The 19,402-nt window shown below is 39.1% G+C and overlaps 1 protein-coding gene across 4 annotated transcripts in view; it reads left to right on the top strand.

The window, feature by feature from the left end:
• The window catches only part of IQCM (IQ motif containing M), a 195,409-nt gene extending 179,321 nt beyond the window's left edge, over positions 1-16,088 (top strand). For all 4 annotated transcript variants that reach the window (XM_043513116.1, XM_043513119.1, XM_043513118.1 and 1 more), the window contains one exon: positions 15,644-16,088. In XM_043513116.1, coding sequence (XP_043369051.1) covers positions 15,644-15,753 — 110 coding nt within the window. In that variant the 3' untranslated portion in view covers positions 15,754-16,088. The remainder of the gene's footprint in view (positions 1-15,643) is intronic.
• Positions 16,089-19,402: the final 3,314 nt, after the last annotated feature.

Raw genomic sequence — 19,402 nt, 5'->3', positions numbered from 1 at the left:
GTCGGTCCTCGGGCCGGTTTTGTTCAATATCTTCATAAATGATCTGGAGGATGGTATGGATTGCATCCTCAGCAAGTTTGCAGATGACACTAAACTGGGAGGAGAGGTAGATACGCTGGAGGGTAGGGATAGGATACAGAGGGCCCTAGACAAATTAGAGGATTGGGCCAAAAGAAATCTGATGAGGTTCAACAAGGACAAGTGCAGAGTCCTGCACTTAGGACGGAAGAATCCCATGCACCACTACAGACTAGGGACCGAATGGCTCGGCAGCAGTTCTGCAGAAAAGGACCTAGGAGTTACAGTGGATGAGAAGCTGGATATGAGTCAACAGTGTGCCCTTGTTGCTAAGAAGGCCAATTGCATTTTGGAAGTAAGTAGGGGCATTGCCAGCAGATTGAGGGATGTGATCGTTCCCCTCTATTCGACATTGGTGAGGCCTCATCTGGAGTACTGTGTCCAGTTTTGGGCCCCACTCTACAAGAAGGATGAGGAAAAATCGGAAAGAGTCCAGCGGAGGGCAACAAAAATGATTAGGGGACTGGAACACATGACTTATGAGGAGAGGCTGAGGGAACTGGGATTGTTTAGTCTGCGGAAGAGAAGAATGAGGGGGGATTTGATAGCTGCTTTCAACTACCTGAAAGGGGGTTCCAAAGAGGATGGATGTAGACTGTTCTCAGTGGTAGCAGATGACAGAACAAGGAGTAATGGTCTCAAGTTGCAGTGGGAGAGGTTTAGGTTGGATATTAGGAAAAACTTTTTCACTAGGAGGATGGTGAAACACTGGAATGCGTTACCTAGGGAGGTGGTGGAATCTCCTTCCTTAGAAGTTTTTATGGTCAGGCTTGACAAAGCCCTGGCTGGGATGATTTAGTTGGGGATTGGTCCTGCTTTGAGCAGGGGGTTGGACTAGAAGACCTCCTGAGGTCCCTTCCAATCCTGATATTGTATGATTCTATGCATATGTGAAGGAAATATTTGAAGCTCAGTCTTGCAAACATTTTTAATTTTGTTTCTTACAGTCAGGAAATCAAAGCAATTTGATTGTATTGTGGAGTATTGTATTGCCAAAATTCAGTTTTTAGATCGATGCTGGTTTTGAGTGATATGAGCTGTGATTTTGAATAACTGGTTGAATGTATGTGTTTGACAATTGGTTTGTGTGCAGAGGTTGGTTTGAGGGAGTAGATTATATGCTTTGTGTGCCACGTTTCAGACCTGAGAAAGGAAATTTATTGCCAAATTAAAAATTCCTGATAAACAGGATTTAAAATAGAAATGATGAGACAACCCTAACAATAGCATTGTGAATGGCGACATTGTCATTCTGAATGGAGATCAGCTTGAATCAAATTGAATAACAATGCCCTTTTTCTTCATTAAGGCCATTAAAATCTGTAAGGCTATGAGACCTGGGTAGACATAAAGGTTTTAAAAAGCAATGAGGAGAGACTAATGTTCATTGCTGTGTACTTACTCTGAGAGCCCAATTAACAAAAAGTTTGTGCTAATGTATTCTCACTGAAAATCAAGCAGAATAGCATGTGTTTTTGTTATTGCACTGGTACAAAAAGGAAACATGAAATTCTTCTCAATCTTTTCATATAAATATTAATCTAAATTTACTTTAGAGTTACAGAATTATTTTAATAATTAAGGAGAAGATGAGTGCTATTTGTGCATAACATCAAAATTTAAGGAACGATCAGGATTCGTCTCTGTGCATTGCTACACTACCTCAGCTGAGCATCTTTGGTAATATTGCAGTTTGCTATTGTTTTTTGAAAGTGCTAATTTTAGTATGAAATGTGATAAGAATTATTTAAAAACTTAATTGCATGCTCTCCTTTTTGGCAATAGCATTTTGTGTCTCTGAAATTTGTCTTTTCAGAGTGCTTTATGTAGTTTCTCTTAATACCCTGTAATTTAATAATTGGGGTGGGAGGCTGAGCAGAATATGGAATTGTAAAGAATTTATATACTCTTTTGATATGGTAGGCTATGATATGCACAGACCTTTTTCTTTATATTGATCTTGAAAAACCATTTTGGTGGGGATAGACTGGGCCCAACCAGAGCACAGAATGACCATGGGACAAGGGGCCAGAAAGGGGCTGCTGTTAACTGTCTGGCCCAAAATGGTGCTTTGTGAACTCACAACAGAGTCCTGTATCAGAGGAGAAGATTAATATATTATGATTGAGATGTGACCCCCCCTTCACCACAGGTTTTAAGGTGCACATACATTTTAGATTTGCTCTTCCTTTGTCTTTTTCCTGGCTTCTCTCTCCTTGCCTTGACCACTTTCCTCTCTTGCAAGTGGCCCAACAGCAATGTGGGTATTCTGCAGACAGAATAAAAGCAGATGGTGGTAGTGAGGGAGCTCTGAGCAGAACTACCTTTCTTTTTCATGAGACCCCTATGTTTTTTCCACAGGTCTTCATCCCTTCTGCACTGTTCAGTGGAGTGGAGGGAACATAGGGGCAATACACCATTAACTAGAAGTTCTAGGTTGCAGTTCTGTATTAGAAAACTTTTGCATTCGTTTTAGTATGTAATGATTGCATTTTCAGTTGATGGCAAAAGTGCCTAGCCCATGGGTATTCTTTTGTGATTTATTTTAACTCCTAGTGAATAAAAGAAGTGTAAGATAGCAAGTGTCTCACTTTCATCATTTTCAGAACAGAATTTCTTGCTTCGTACAACATGCGTTATTTTCGTTTTGGAGAATATGACTTAGGTGAAGAAATGCTGGATTTTTACATCCTGTCTATTACAGGCATGACACCAAAATTAAGGACAGCAATGTATTTATTATATCAGTCTTTCGTGCTCTGTTGCATGTATATTTCCTTAACAATCCCAGATTGCATGTCATTACTGAAAGATCCAAGTCAATGTATGGTATGGTTTCTGTAGGAAGTACAAGGACATTTAGACCACAGTACAATTCCAATAGTTTTTGATTTAGCTTGTTATTTTTACATTGGGATGCAAATATGGAGGGCATCACACAGCCTGCCATGATGTTTATTGTATTCTGTGACTTTACAAATATATATTTTTTAAATTGAACTTTGAATTCATGATGGATAAGAGAAATGTGGAAAGTAGAGAAGTGGATGATACAGTCTGTACAGTTACTCTGTGTTGACTGCCCCACCTTGTAAAGAGAGAACCTTCTCCTTGGAAGTATTTCCTCCATTTTCTGAAACAGAATAAAAGACAAAACTGTACATTTTTGGACTGATTTGCAAAGATGCTGAACATTGAACTGCAGTTGAAATAAATGGGAATAAATAAAGAAGGACACCCATAGCTCCTGTTTATTATTACTTCTGAAAATCAGACCCTAATCTTTTGACATAAAGTCTATGGAAAGAGCTTTCAAACCTTCTTCATTCTGTAGGCTATTCACAATAGTGGTGCATATTGTTCGTTCTCAAATAGATGAAGCTAAAGTCTGTTGCTGAGATATACTTAGTTTAAAATGTTAACCATGGGAATGTGGGAAAGAATAGAGCTAATTTCCACAGAAAATATTTTCATTGTGGCCTACATGAGGCATTCTGCTAAAATCTAGCCTGATCCTCCATAACTCTTATGAATAATTTCACTCACTTAGGGTGAAATTCACCCCTGTGTAGAGAACCAGAATGAGACCTATGAACCATTGAAGTCCCTTGTACCATTAAATCCCACCTATTTTGAGGTCTCCAAAAAGACTTCAGAGTTTCGTAGGTCTCATTCTGGTTCTCTGCATAGGGGTGAAATTCATCTGTGAGCAGCACCACTGAATTCAACTTTACACACTTGAATATTCAGCAGGACTGCTTCAGTAGTTATTGAAATGCATCAGTAAATGTTGGCAGGATCAAGCTCACTTGCCATAAATGTCAAAAGAAAAAGGTGGTTCTGTCTGTTTGTGTTTTTATTTCTTTTGGTTGTGGGGAGTGTGGGAGTACAAAGAGTCTGAATTTTTGTTAATGAGAGTATATTAAGGAGCAATTTGGCAGCAGTAGCAATTTACGGCATAAATATAGGCAACAGAAGCTTCAGGACCTGAGAAGATAAAGGTTGCTCTTGCACCAAACATAATGCGTTCCTGTCCCTATTCCTGTTAGAATTGGATGAATTTATTTTATTTTTATTTTTTTGGCTGAAAAATGCAGATTTAAGTACACTGAAACATTTCACAAATTCATGTCAAATTTGCTGAATTGTTTCTTCTAAAAAAAAAACCACAAAAAAGAATTTCAAAAAGTTGAAATGTTTCATTTTGATATTGGCTTTCTGTTTTGAATTTTTGCCTTGGTTTTATTTTTTAAAAAATTAAAAGGTAAAAAAATAAAATAGAAGAAAAAAGTCCCTCTAAAACAAAGCAAATCATGTTTCAAGTAGAACAAAATATTTCCATGAATTTTTCTTCACCTTTTTTGGTTCACCAAATTTTAAAATAAAAAAATAATTTTGAGTCTACCTAAAATTACATTTTTTTTCTGGTTCAGCCACTGAACTGAACAATTTTATTTACACAGCTCTAAGACCAGTGGTGATTTGTTATTCTCTCACGGGCAAGATCATCCTTCATGGGCAAATGCAGTTATCTTATCTTACATCTGAGAAGCTTAAAGACTAACCAGTCTCTGGCTTTTTCCTCCCTCCCTAATACACAGAGGATTATCCTTGTGAAGGACGACATAAATAGAAAATGTGATGGCTGTGCTTTAACTACAGTAAGCCTGCTTTTTTCTCCTGGCAACAATTTTAAGCAGCAGTGCTACATCCATATTAAGTGTGAATTTTCTTGTGTAAATCCCATTAAGGTTAATAGAATTTTAGTTTTACTGCTTAATAAACTTTCAAGTGGATTAACTTTTGAGAAATATATACTATCATGATGCACAGAACATGATCATATACAAGTTTCAATATACTATAGGTACAATATGAGGAAATCTAACTGTGAATTGATTAAACACATTCATATAGTTTATTTATAGAAATATTTGCACTTTGGAGAAACTTTAAAACCCTTTTGTACCTTTCTTTCATTATTAGTTGCCCTTGCCAACTTTACCGATTATAAAAATGCATTCTTTGTTTAAATGTGTATTGTTTTAAACTTAGTCATAATGCTGAATATGTGACATCAGACTTTACAATCTAATGCCATTTAAATGTGATAAATATAAGATTATGACAACTGCAGGACCAATCTGAAGGAATGGGACTGTGAAGGAGAGAGCTGATCTTCAAATGCAAATATTTCAGATAATATTTTTAAAGGACTACATTACATTATAAATCTTATACTGTGCATTATAAACTAGAGTTTTTTCAATTTTGTCCTGGTTTCATGTTAAAAGCAGATTTTGTGAACATAAAATAAGCTTCTGACATTAAGTACGCACTGTGTCTAAAATCATCATTTTAAAAAGCAGAAAACTGAGAATTTTCTTTGTCACTGCTACTCTTTTAGATTTGTCAACCTAAAACCAAGCTGTTTTGTAACTCTGCAATGTTAAATTTATAACAGATAGGTAAATCCATTTTATTGAGGCAGATTAGCTCTTAAACTTTCAGTCAGTGGTATCATTCCACATTTAATGCAGGAGCTGGGTAACGATAGGCCAGTTAGCTTGACATTAATCCTGGGCAAAATCATGGAAAAGCTGACAATTGATGCATTCAGTAAAGAAAGAAAGAGGTTCTATAATGTATACCTGTCCACATGATTAATGTAAAATACATCTTATCAAACAAACTTGATGTTATTTTTAATGAGATTACAAATTGGGTTGACAAAAGTTAACTATGTTAACATAATATATTTAGGTTTCAGAGTAGCAGCCGTGTTAGTCTGTATTCGCAAAAAGAAAAGGAGTACTTGTGGCACCTTAGAGACTAACAAATTTATTAGAGCATAAGCTTTCGTGAGCTACAGCTCACTTCATCGGATGCATTTGGTGGAAAAAACTTTTTTTTTTTCCACCAAATGCATCCGATGAAGTGAGCTGTAGCTCACGAAAGCTTATGCTCTCATAATATATTTAGTCTTCTGTAAGGTATTTGACTTAGTACTGCATAATATTCTACTTAAGCAGTATACAAATCAATATAACACATGTGCAATGGATTAAAAACTGGCTGACAGATTTCAAAAGTAATTGTAAAGGGAGAATCATCATCCAATCAGAACATTTCTAGTGGAGTCTCACTGGGATCTGTTCTTATCTTTATCTGGGGGAAAATATAAATTTAATGCTGGTAAAGTTTTCAGATGACACAAAAATTGGCAGAGTTGTAAATAATTATAAGGACAGGTCAGTTCAATAGAGCAATCTGGATCACTTGGTAAGCTGGGGTCACTTAAACAATGTGTTTTAATACAGTTTTTAAATGCAAGATCATACATCTAGGAACCAAGAAACTAGGATGGGGATGGGGGACATATATTTTGGAAAGTAGTGATATGTGGATCATGGTAGATTACCAAATAAACATGAGCTCTTAGTGCAATGAAATGGCTAAGAGAGAATCTGGATGCACAAGCAGGATCCTCTCATGGAGTTCCTCCAGTATCGTTCTGCTGGGGCAGGCTTTGTTCCCCCAGCTCAAATAGGCTGCTGGCTCACTCCAAAAACCAGCAAGTCCTGGGAGCGGGGGATCTCTGAGAGACCAGGCCATTTATGCAGAAGTGCAATGCCACTACACCAGCTCTATTCCCTCGGGAACACCTAGGTACCCATTGGATTCCTCACTGCTCATGGCCACCTTAAGGAACACTCTGTGGGAGGGATCTGGAGAAAAGATAACATAGTTCAGGTGTATTATCTTTTCTGGAGATTTTCCACACAGCTGGAGGAGTGGTGGAGGATACCAACAGATGTGTCTTTCCCAGTCCTATCCCATTTCCTATTGACTCTTCTCCTAGTCTGCTCAGTCTCTGCCCCCTCTCCACCAACAAACTCCAGATCTATTAAGCACCCTTGACAGGGCTTTAAGAAAGTGGGGATGGTTCGACAGAGGCAATTGACTTTCCTTTCCATGTTTGGATCTTCCATCCATACCTGGCTTGGGGTGACAGTGTGGGTTTATTGTAGGTCTTTAGGGGTTATCCCCCTGAGATGGGCAAATTTGTTTGTTAAATAAGAACATCTCTCTGCTTCTCCAGATATTTGTCCATCTCTTGAATGGAACTAAACTCAATAATCTTTTAGATTTGTGTAAATCCTTTTCCTCCTCATTCTCTCCCCAGTCCCAAAACTTTTGTTGGCATCCCACTGCTGTTGCACTCAAGGGGTTCTCTGGCAGCAACATCCCAGAGGGCAGACAAGTATTTGAACTCTCAGTGATTAATCTAGCCGAATTTCCAAACCTTTTAATGTTCACCCATCATTATGGATCATGTCCACTGTCTGGTAAGGTTCTTCTGTTTCTTATTTTCTTCCAGATCCCTCTGCTCACCTTCTTTTTATTTGTGTTGCATGTTTATAGAGCACTTAAGACTTGTTAAATTAATTGGATGTATAAACTGGCATGATATAATAACACCCCTGAAAGGAGGTGCAGACTTATGCAGTGAGAAGAAGATACTGTAGTCCTGAATAGTGATCTCTTCTGAAAAGATATGCAACCTTCATCAGAGATCTGGTTTCATGATTATTTCATTTTCCTCGTGGTTACAGTCTGAAGACTGATTCTAAAAATGGCATTGTAGCTGCAGCTGGGAGCTGTGATTCCCAGTATGGGTAGACAGACTCCCACTAGATCTGTTGGGTCCAAACTTGGGTGGCTGGCCCAAGCTGCTACTTGTGCCGCAATATCCACAATGTTATTTTTGGTGTGTTAGGTTGAGCAGAGCTAGCACGAGTCTGTTTACCTATGCTGGTACCAACAACTACAAACTACAGTATAGACATCCCCACAGAGACTTTGAGATCAAATGTAAAAAAGCTGCTGTTTTTGTTAAATGCCAGCCCTACAAACTCCACCTGCAACCTTAGTCGAGTTGCCACATGGCATTTTCTGGAACTGGAACTTACAGTACTGCTGATGGCACATGAGTAAGAATAGGCTCCAGCCTGCTCTTCCCCAGTGTATTGACTCTATGGGACTATCTGAAAGTGGTAAAAACTTCTATTTTTGTCAGAAAATATCTCACTGCAGATATGATCCTTAGCATGTGCAGGGAAATAATTAGTTGAAAAACAAGGTAAGACATTTACATAATCATTTTTCTGATTGTAACCACACTTGGAAAGTCTAAAGTACATTACAATACACATCCCCAGTGTCCTCTCTCGGAAAAGTCAGGATGGCTTGTTTTTATGTTCTGTCATTTTTGACTCGCCCAAATTGTTTTCCAGTGGAAGGAACCATAAATCCCTCCCTTTCTGTTATCCTCTCTGATTGAAATCTCTCAGTGTTCCATCCTGTTCATGCATGAGTTCGTCGTCTTCAGAGGTGCACAGCCAATGTTTCATAATTTTTTTCTATGCCTAGATCTGAACATGTTTTGTGATTTCATAAAACCTATGTGTGTGGGAGAAGTAAGCTTTCTTTTCAGATCCACTTGCGGTGCTTTCTCTTTTGATTGGGGGTTTACTGTCTTTCCAGTGCTTTGTTGCCTACAGTTATATTGTGAAAGGACGACTGCCTCATATTTATCCATTTCACAGCTGCTTGAGATGTACAAGGTGTCTGGGGCAAAATACCTCTGACTGATGTATCAAGTACGTGTTCTCCTGTGACACTTAATAGTAAATAAAGTAGTAATAATTAATACCGAGCTCTTATATAGCAGTTTTCATCAGTAGATTTCAAAGCACTTTACAAAGGAAGAAATTAGCATTATTCCTGTTTTACAAGTGGGGAAACTGAGGCACAGAGCAGCGTAGTGACTTGCTGCAGTATGTTGCCATATTTACAAGGCATTCTTCACAATCATTTCTCAGGACACTGAGCTGTTCTGAATCCCTACTCCAACAAGTATTTCTGTTTTTAAGTGTCCATTTAGGCTTTCCTCTCATTATTTTGTACTGAGGAATGCCCTAAGCTAATGTCTCATCACAATTTGACAAACATTTTGCAAAAAAAAAATGGCTGTCCCTCCTGCATAGCATGAATGTACTGCCTTATGAATGGTTAACACACATCTGGCTGAAGAGGGGAATATCTATCTCTGAGAGCTGGCTTAGCGTAGCTTTCTAATGTTCACATGTGCTTGATGGATAATTGTTCAGTGCTTTGCAAAGTGATTGTTAGGGATGCCTTGTAAATGCAGACTGGGGATCATGGTAGGTTTGACCCTCTGGTTCTTCTCCCCCATTGTGTGGAAAACGTCTTCCAGTTTTATTTTTTATGTTTAGAAGCTTTGGCAGAATGAGAGGGTTAAATAAATAAATATTAACCTCAGGACTAAAATTTTTAAGGAGTCACAAGCACTCATTCAAAACAAGTGACACTTTTGGAGGGTCAACTCTTAAATAATCAAACTCTCAAGAGCAAATCGTCATAAAGAGCCCTGGCCCACCAAATGAATAGCAAGTCAGAATTTAAAATCAATTCCTTTCAGAAGTGCTGATTATTGTTATTGGGACTGATCTGAAAAACTCTCAAGAGCCCCATTTTTTAAACAGAATAGAAGGTGGTAACAAATTACATACTGTTTCAACCCTTAATTGATAATAGACTGTTTTATGCAGTTCAGTTCTAGGGATGTATCCCTATTTTCCACAGATCCTGCCAAAGCGAGTTTCCATTTTGGGGCTTCCTGCTTATTTCTTCCAGCTGCTTCTCTTTCCTATCCCTTCTGCTGTTCTCCTCCTGTGTTCGTTTTCCTACTGACGGTTTTGTCTCTTCTTTTTTATATACATAGAAATTGTAATGTAAATGGTCTTGGCAATTATTTGTTTTTATTTTTTATTTTTATCCTCTTTTTAATGTATTTTGAGTTTACTTTCCAGTTTGAGTCAATCATTAAGCTGGGGAGTGTGGTGCTCATTCAAATCTGTTAAAGGTGAAAATAAGAGTTTTGAAAGATTTACAAGGAGTATGTTCAGTTCTCAAATGTAGCATGACTATGCTTGTATCAATAAAATCATAAGCCATATGATGGAACTATTTCTCATGGGTATTGTTAGTATATAGACTTAGAAGGAAAAGAAGCAGAAGCAGGTTTTTGATCTTTTGGATAGTTTTGGTTACCTTTTACTGGAATAACTTTAGCTGGATCAGCAGTGATGAGGGGATCACTGCTGCAAATGCTTTCCCTTGTAACTTTACTCATATAAGTGGTCCCATTGACTTCTAGTCAGTGACATGTCATTTGCTCAGACATGTGTAGGTGTTAGCAGGATGAGGGGGTCTTTGCTTGTTTTTCCCTATTTGGAATAAATTAAAAACTTCCTGGTGTAATTTTTTTATCTATTGAAAATTTAAGGCAATCTAGAAAAGTTGCATTCATCAAATTATGCCAAATCGGTGTTACATAGTTTTTATTTTAAAGTAAACATATCAGCAACATAGCTGTGTATTGTGGCTGTCTTGTTTTAAAATACATATTCTGTCTGTGAGGCATTGCTAGGTGACACTACAGGATGCTAAGTGCTGTGTTATAAATGTACTAAAGTTAGCAGCGCTTCTCCCAACTAAGCATGGTTGCTCCTGTGTTTACCTGATCCAGATCAAGAGCCACATTGCTCCCTATGCACCCTATGCTTTGAGCTCCTCCATAGAGGTGCCACTGCTGGGTGTGTGGGGAACTCCAGGAAGTGGCTTCTGGGCATACAGAGGCCACATGCCCACTACTGCACCCCTCTCTGCAGTGAAACTTGCTGAGCTCCTGAGCTGGCTGGTGTAGAAGAGTGGATCTCAGATCACACCTCTTTCCAGCCTCCTTAGGGGTACCATGCAGTCTTTTCACTGCCCAGAATGCAGGTGCTGTAATTCTGCCGGACCCTTACATCTTTTTAATTTCATCTTTTGTTTTATAAGCATGTTAAAGTTGCTTTTGCTGTTCTCGTAAGGATTGTATTTATACATTTGTTTTAATTTTTCATCATTTTTTAAAAAAAAATCTAAAAATATTTACTGAATACTTGTACAAGTAATTATTACAAACCGTTTTAAAAACTGCACCTCTTGGCCACGTTCAGGAGGCATAATGGTTTTTGTTGTTTTTCTGATTTTGTCTTTGTAAAGAACTAAAAATAAGCGAAAGCAGCAATCATTCTCTTGTATCACATGGAGCCTGATTCTGCATTGCTTGCACTCCCAAACTCCTATATGGACTAGAGTTTTGGGAATTCAATGGCTGCAAGATCAAACTTGTGAGGATAAAGTCCCTCAACAATTTGAACACATTCAGCGAGCTTTGTTTGTGAGGAGGGTATAATTCTGTAAGCACCTCTGAGGAAAAATATATGTTGTAATAACTCCATTTTGCTGATTTTTTGTGTGTAATCTAGTATTATCCTTTTATTATAGGTGAGCACCAGATCTACTACAGTTAAGGTTGGGAAACCCTTTCTGTTAAAAGGATGACTATTCACAGTGCTCTAAAATCCGCATGTTTCCTCGGATTGCTTTGAAATTGGGTATGCCTCATGAGGGCACGGTGTAGGGCTAGCGATCCAAAATTGGGGTCATTTGACCACACAGCTTCCAAGATACGGCCCTCTCACAAGAAATTTTTTTTTCTGACGGTTGACACATTCAACCAACTTTTTTTTGTACAGGCCTAGGGATCAACCCATAGCTCTGGTTGGGACCCAAAGAGTCTCAGTCACTCAACATGTAGCCCAAATAGTGCAAAGCAACCACATCCCCTTTGAGGAAGCAATATTGGAAACATTAATGGACAAAACATACACCCACACCCACACCCCCCCCAACCAGATTATACTGCTCATATGCAGACCGAATACTCAAGAAGGCTATAGCCAGCCAGCCATTATTCATTCATTCATGTGGCCATTAAATCTGAACTACATTTGAGCACTTTGTTTGAACCCAACCCTTGGCAGAAATAGGAAAATAAAAGATAGCCATGTTGCTACAATCTGCATTTGTCAAAGGGTTGGGTTATTTTTTTTATTATTATTTTTTTTGGGGGGGGAAATGTGATCTGAGTGCTGCAAAAAATTTAGGTGATCAAACTACATTCAAAACCAAAATAAATTACTCGTGAATGCTTGCTGGGAAGGGTGGAGGGATTAGGGACAGGAGGAATGGGGGAGAGGAGTTACCGACTGCCGCGGGAGAGGGGGATTATGGGGATCCCCAGGTAGAGGAGGGGAGAAGGATTGGGGCTTTGGGTCAGGGAGTGGGATTGGGGATTAGGGAGAGTGGGAATGGAGGTGTGGGACCTTGGGAGGGGTAACATTGAGGAGGATGGCAGGCAGTATGGGGGATTAGATGTAAGGGGGCTGTCTATCAGCCCCACATTCTCCTTTCTTGTGTGTACTGGGATTTGGGAAAGGGGCTTGTCCCTCTGGGGATGTCTAAACACTTCTCCCTACCCCCACCCCCTCATATGGGAACTAGGAAATGAGAGGCTCTTTCCCTCTCAGGGCCTCCTGTACTTTCAGGATTATACTGTGCTAGGGATCTGGATATAGCAAAGCAGTTGCTGATTATTAATGTAAAAATTATAGCAGAGCATCGACTCTCTTACAGACAAGGTTGAGAAAACTTTTCTGTTTAAAGGTCAATTTTTCTAAGTGCTCTAAAATTCTCATGTTTAGTCAGATTATCTAGCCTCTTTGAACAATGCCCCCAATATGCCCATAACACACATACCGATACCAATACTCTGTCTTTGTTGAACAAGAGCTTCCTACACCTGCCCTACACTGAAACACTTAGTCTACTTCACAGAAAGAATACCACAATTGCTAAATTTTGTGGCCCCTATGATCCCTTTTACAATCTTATGCACACAAAGCCATCTAATATTATATTTTCACTTATCCTGCATTAATCCCACAGACCACACTTATCTCTTACCTAGCTGCTGACAATTCCCATGGAAAGAAGACCCCTGTGTCTTGCTACTGATGTTACCTACAGAACTTATTGCTGAAATTAGGCATACTAGATTTCTCAAGATACACGTGAACCTCTTTCATTGATTGCATACATGGAGGTCAGGGAGAGAGGCTCACATGAATACCTCACATCACTATCACAGCTCTGCCAAACTGCTCCATATAATCCTTTCACCATTCAATTCAGTTACATCTACTACAGTGAATGCAACTAGAGTCCATGCAGATAATTCTATGCTATTGCCAGCTCCAGTGGGGAAGAGTTATAGTTGCATGTACATGTACCTTATCTCAGTATTTTCTGGTTTTTCAGAACTAAACAATCTGGAAGGGCAGAGATATCACAAAAACAACTATACACTTAGACAGCAAAAGTCTACAGCACTGAATGTCCATAGCTACATTGTATGGCTTTATTCCAGGCTTCTAGAAGCTCCCCAGTGTTATCACTGATCTGGTACAGTCAGGTTAATTATGGATGAGTGCATGGCTGCTGCCAATACAATGGCTGGGCAATGTCCTCTCCTGACCTCAAGTCTGATCTTCAGGGCTCAATGTGTGGGGACTTTATCTCTGAGGCAGGGTGTAAGAGATAGTATCAGGCAACCTTAACTCTGCATTAACAAAGTTTTCTGTCAGTGAATTATAGATAGATGTCTTTACTGGGATGCACATTCACCTTCAGATATCAATCTTGCAGTCACAGAGTTTAAGGCAAGAAGGACCTCCAGATCATCTAGCCTGACCTCCTGCATATCTGAGGCTAACAATACCTCCCAGCATCTGCACACGAAACCCAACTGAATTAGACTAAGATATTACTGCCCACAGGAGATCAGACTATTATGTGTTATAGGAGGAAATAGGAGTGATGGAGGTGCTCCAATGTCCGATGCCCCTGTAATGACAGGTAAATGACTATGTTAGATATACCCATATCCTAGCAAGTGACCCACACCCACATGCTGCAGAGGAAGGTGCCCCCCCAACACCAAAAATCACTACGATCTGTCCTGGGGCAAAATTCCTTCCTGACCCTACATTTGGCCATTAGTTAGACACTGACTATGTGAGCAAGAACCAGCCAGCCAAGCACCTGAGAGAGAGAATGCTCAGAGCCGCATCAGAGTTCTGGCTCCATTGCCCCATCTCCAGCCATGGCCATCTCTGATGCTTCAGTGGAAGGAGACCAAAAATCCACTCACAAAAGTCAGAGTACATTAGGGATGTTAGAGGTGGGAGAATCCCATTTTGACCCATGAGGGTGGCTGGCTGAAGCCCTGAAACATGAGCTTTTAGGAATGTAAGGCATAAACTCATGATGATCTTCAGGCTGCTGAGCCCTGCCCCCTACCAGCGCAAGCAACCCCTTCTACAATCACAGTCAAATTTGTCAAGCTCTGTCTTAAAACTAATTAAATTGTTTTCCCCCACAACTCCCATTGGGAAGCTATTCCAGAACCTCATTCCTCTGATGGTTAGAAACCTTTAACCAGTTTGAATTTGTTCAGGGCCAGTTTATACCCGTTTGTTCTTGTGTCAACATTGTCCTTTAGGTTAAATAGCTCATCATTCTCCTTGTTGTTTCCCGTCCCACCTCTGATGTACTTATAAAGAACAATCATATCCCCTCTCGACCTTTTCTTTTGGCTAGGCTAAACAAGCTAAATTTTTCCAGTCTCCTCTCATAAGATAGGTCCTCCATTCCAGCTTTTTTGAACATGGGGGACCAGTACTTTATATAGTATTCCAAACAAACTCTTACCAGTGTCTTGTACAATAGCATTAATACTCCTTCTCTACTGGAAATACCTTCCCTGATACAGCCTAGGATTGCATTTGCCTTTTTCACAACTACATCACAGTGGTGGCTCAAAGTCATCCTGTGATCAACCCACACACCAAAGTCTTTCTCCTACTCTGTTTTTTTCCAACACATGAGCTCCCAGCTGGAAGCAGAAATTCTTATTATTAGACCCTAAATGCATGACCTTGCACTTCATACAATTGGATTTCATCTCATTTCTGTACTCCAGTCTTCAAGGTCATCCAAATTTTCCTCAATAATGTTCTGATATCCTCTGTATTGATGATGCCACCCTACTTTGTGTCACTGGCAAATTTCATTAGCACTTTTATACTTTTTGCGCCAAGGTCATTAAGTAAAATTCTGAATAACATTGATCCCAAGACAGAGCCTTGAGCAACTCCACTGCTCACCTTCTTCCAGTCTGATCATTCACCTTTCACCATAGCCTGTTTTAGGGTGACCAGATGTCCTGATTTTATATGGACAGTCCTGATTTTTGGGTCTTTTTCTTATATAGGCTTCTATTACCTGCCACTCCTGTCCCGATTTTTCACATTTGCTGTCTGGTCGCCCTACCCGTTGTTGTCTTCTCTTTAGCCAGTTCCAATTCTTATACTAATCCCCATCTTCTCTGATTTAACTAATAGTTTACCATGTGGTAACATGTCAAATCTTGTCTCATAAGGGCTGATTTTGGTCATGCTGTTTGCAGTTTGAGTAATTTTTATTTATGGACTTCTAATTTACAAACAAATCTGTTCATTTTGTGTTATAGTGAGTGGACATCCAGCATTAAAGGCAGCTGATATTCAAGTGGCAGGAGAATTAGTAGCATCATTAATGAGAGAGTGGAAAATGAAAAACCTTTCTGCTCAGGATTCCTAGCGATGATGGATGGAAAGTAGGCGACAGTCTTTAAATGTCAAATTCTTCTGCAGATGTCCAAAAGCAAGGAGTTTGACTGTAAGAATTCTGTTATAGGCAGAAGAGAAACAAAAGTACTACATCTGTGTATACACAATACATAGAAATTCTACAAGCTGACAAACATCATCAGTTAGGCGCTTAAAGCTATTTTTTGAAACTCCAGTAAGCTATGTTACTCAGGCTCTATTTCTGAAGCATATATGTTGGTGTACATTCACAAGATATATGGTAACAGTATAGGAAGCATGTACAAATTCTTTAAAGGAACAAGCCAACACAATAAAATCTTCACAACTGAGAAAGAAAAGTTATTTTAATTTGTGGGGAAAATATAGACACATCAGCCAGTGATTTTATTTAAAGAGTATTTAAACATTTTCTTAAAACTGGGGCAAGACCTTCATGTCCTCTGTCTTTACTCTGGCAAATCTCCCATTGATTTCAATGAGAGTTTGTCTAGTAATTGAGTAAGTATTTCAGAATTTGGCCCTAAAAGGGAAATATCTTGCTTCCCCATCCTCCCTGTGAGTGCAGAGGGATCTCTGTCAATGAAGCTAGTGTGATTCCGCTGTGCCCTGTAGGATTTAGGTATGTTGTGCAGGGCTGCAGACCCACTGCATGACGTGAAACTTAAGTGTCCTCCCTGGTGAAACTCGGTTGCTGCTCCATGGCTTGGGAGGGGAACTATTTCTCTCTCCTTTCCCTAGCTTCTCACAGAACCAATTAAAATGATTATGACAAGAGATGTGTCTGCAGGTCATATAATCCAGCAGCCACCAGCATCTGAAGGAATGAACAGGACTGGGCATTCCCCTATGACTGTTTCTGAACACTGAGAGGCTTTTAAAGTTTGTTTGTTTGTGTTCAATATGTGTTCTTGTATTGCCTTCATCACCATTTTATGTAAGCTCCTCCCAGTAGCGCATTAAGTGAGGTGACTAACATCTGTCATGCATGGGTCAGTCATTCTCATCTCTGCAGGGGGACAATTGTGTGTGCAATATTTCAGTAGTTGTTTTTTGGAGGGGAGGGGGCAAGAGGGGAACAGTTTAAAGTAGATCTCCCTGTTAGTAACTCTTAGGCATAGTTTAATCACCAGAACATGAGTATAAATGTAGTCCTTGAGACTGCACACAAATTTGCATTTACCATAGCCAAGTTTCTACCTACATCAGCCCCTTCACACTCTTAGCTACTAGCGGGATTTAAGACAAACATGTTATTAATGAATTATAAGAGCATCCAGTTTACACTCTCCAGGTAGTTACTCTTATAGGCCTTGTCTTCACAGGCAAAAATGGGACCCATAATTTGCCACACTAGGAGCAACAGCATAACTGAGTTGTCTAACCCTGTTCAGAATGGGGTTTCATGGCATGATGATAAAAACATACCACATCTCTACCAATCAGACTGTACCAATGGGCACTGGTGATGAATTAAAGATCACATTTTTGCCAGGTTTAGATATTGCCCTGGTGTGCCTAGCTTATGGTTGGGTAACTCATGCTACCAATCAATCTGGCTGGGTTTGTTGTCTATGAAACTTATAACTGTATTGATGCTTCTTGATCTCAACTTGTTCTACATGCCTCTTCAGAGAAATGAACTTGCTTTTTAGTTTAGTGACAATATGTCAGTCCAGATCTGTAGAAGGCAGTGTAAGGTTAGTAAAGAGAAGCTTTCACTTTCCAATAGTCAGTTTCTATATATAAATTGGCACTTGATGCTCATCAAAGAACAAGAAATATTGGATATGTTCTAAATGTCCATTATATTTTTGAGCCAACTCCTTGATGGAAGTCATCACTTATATGTAAATGAACTGTCAATGGCTTGCCATAGTTGGCAATCACTGGACTGTGAAGGGTATGTCTTAATAAGAACCAAAGCTCTTCACAGACTTTGATTTACTGGAAATAAAACAGAAAAGTCCTCTGAGACTACAAAGGACACTTGTTTCAGATAAAATGTCTAGACAGTAGCAATATATTTTGGGCTTTTATTAAAGCAAGACTGCAAATTAGAATAGAGTGCTGAGAAAATTCCTATGACCCATCTGAGTTCAAAAAACACTGCTTCAAACTGATCCATGAAACACCTACATTCAGAACAAGTTCATAAGCATTCAGAAAAAGAAAGGAAGAAAAGGACAGATGCACAAGGTCAACATTACATCTTCTAGAGTTTCCAAAATGTTACATTATTTCTGACAATGTTCTGTCACCTTTTGCAATTCAGCATTAAATGTGATTGGTTTAAAAACCAACATATTAAGATATATTAGGTGACAGACTGCTTTACAGAACTTTCCAATATATAGGCTTTTCACTACAAATGACTGAAAATAAGATAGTATATAAAGAAATGGGTTGTATGAATTGTTACATCTTGGGGAAAAATTATCAATGAAACTGACAACCTACTTTGGTTGAGATATAGAGCTCATTTTAAGGAAGGTAAATCATTCAACATTTCTGATAGAGATGGGCAAATTTCAAAGGTTTGATTCAGCTAAATATCAAGAAGTTAATGGACCAAATTCTGCTCTCAATCCAGATTTACACCAGATTATCTCCAATAAAGTCAATGAAGTGAGTGGATTTATACCTATATGTATGAGATCAGAATCTGTCATTTCTACATATCCATATTTAACTGATTTTATTATTATCATTATTTTATTTATATATTATCATTTGCAATTTTCATAGTGCCCCAAAGGTTGCCAGATATGTTAGAGGAGAAAGAGAAAGACAAGGGGTGAAATCCTGACCCCATATAAGTCGATGAGAACTTCACCATTGACTTTGATGGAACCAGGATTTCACCCAATTTCTGTCCCAAGAATTTGAAATCTAATTTTAGACATGATGTGAATTATCCAAGCCTTTGAGACACTGCACCACACCCTCTCTCCCTCCCTCCATCAAGCCCCTAGTCTCCCTCCCTTCCCTATACACAGAGCTCAAATTGAGATACATGGCAGTATACCTACCAGCACTTCTCTCAAGCTGCCTAGCATCAGAATCTTTGATTTCATTAAAAAACAGGTAAGTCACTGGCTGTTATGTGAATACATTTTTGAAAGTGTGAACCTCCTCTGTACCAAAAAATCTCAACTATCTCCTAGCTTCCAAAACTCAAACCTCCTCCCATGCTTTCATAGGTGCCAGAGGCCTAAAGTACCCCATCCAGCTGCCAAAACCTCTAGATTGCTCCTGCCATGTTCTAGAGTGAATTTCTGCACTTTCAATATACATTCACATGTTGGCCTATTGTGAACTAGAAGAGAGAGATGACAAACATCTCTTCAGCCCCTTGTTGTCATGTCCTTTGATGGGCTTGGTGCATTTGAAGACTATACTAAAAATACCAACAAAAATTAATAAAAAAACGTCAATAAAAACAATACAAAACCTCTCTGCCTCATGGATTATTAATGTGGTCATGGTCCTGATGAAAGCTCCTCTTGAGCTGCTATGAATTCAGATTTCCTACCTATTAGTAATTTTGCTGATAGCAATGAATTCAGCTCACAGAATTCAGCTTACACCTTGTAACAGATTTTTAACAAGGATCAGGTGGTGCTTTGGAGTCATCTCAG

Source organism: Dermochelys coriacea, chromosome 4, assembly GCF_009764565.3.
Source record: "Dermochelys coriacea isolate rDerCor1 chromosome 4, rDerCor1.pri.v4, whole genome shotgun sequence".
In the NCBI taxonomy this organism is placed as follows: domain Eukaryota; kingdom Metazoa; phylum Chordata; order Testudines; family Dermochelyidae; genus Dermochelys; species Dermochelys coriacea.
The sequence above is the reverse complement of the archived record's forward strand: the minus strand, read 5'-3'. Positions and strand labels throughout refer to the sequence as shown.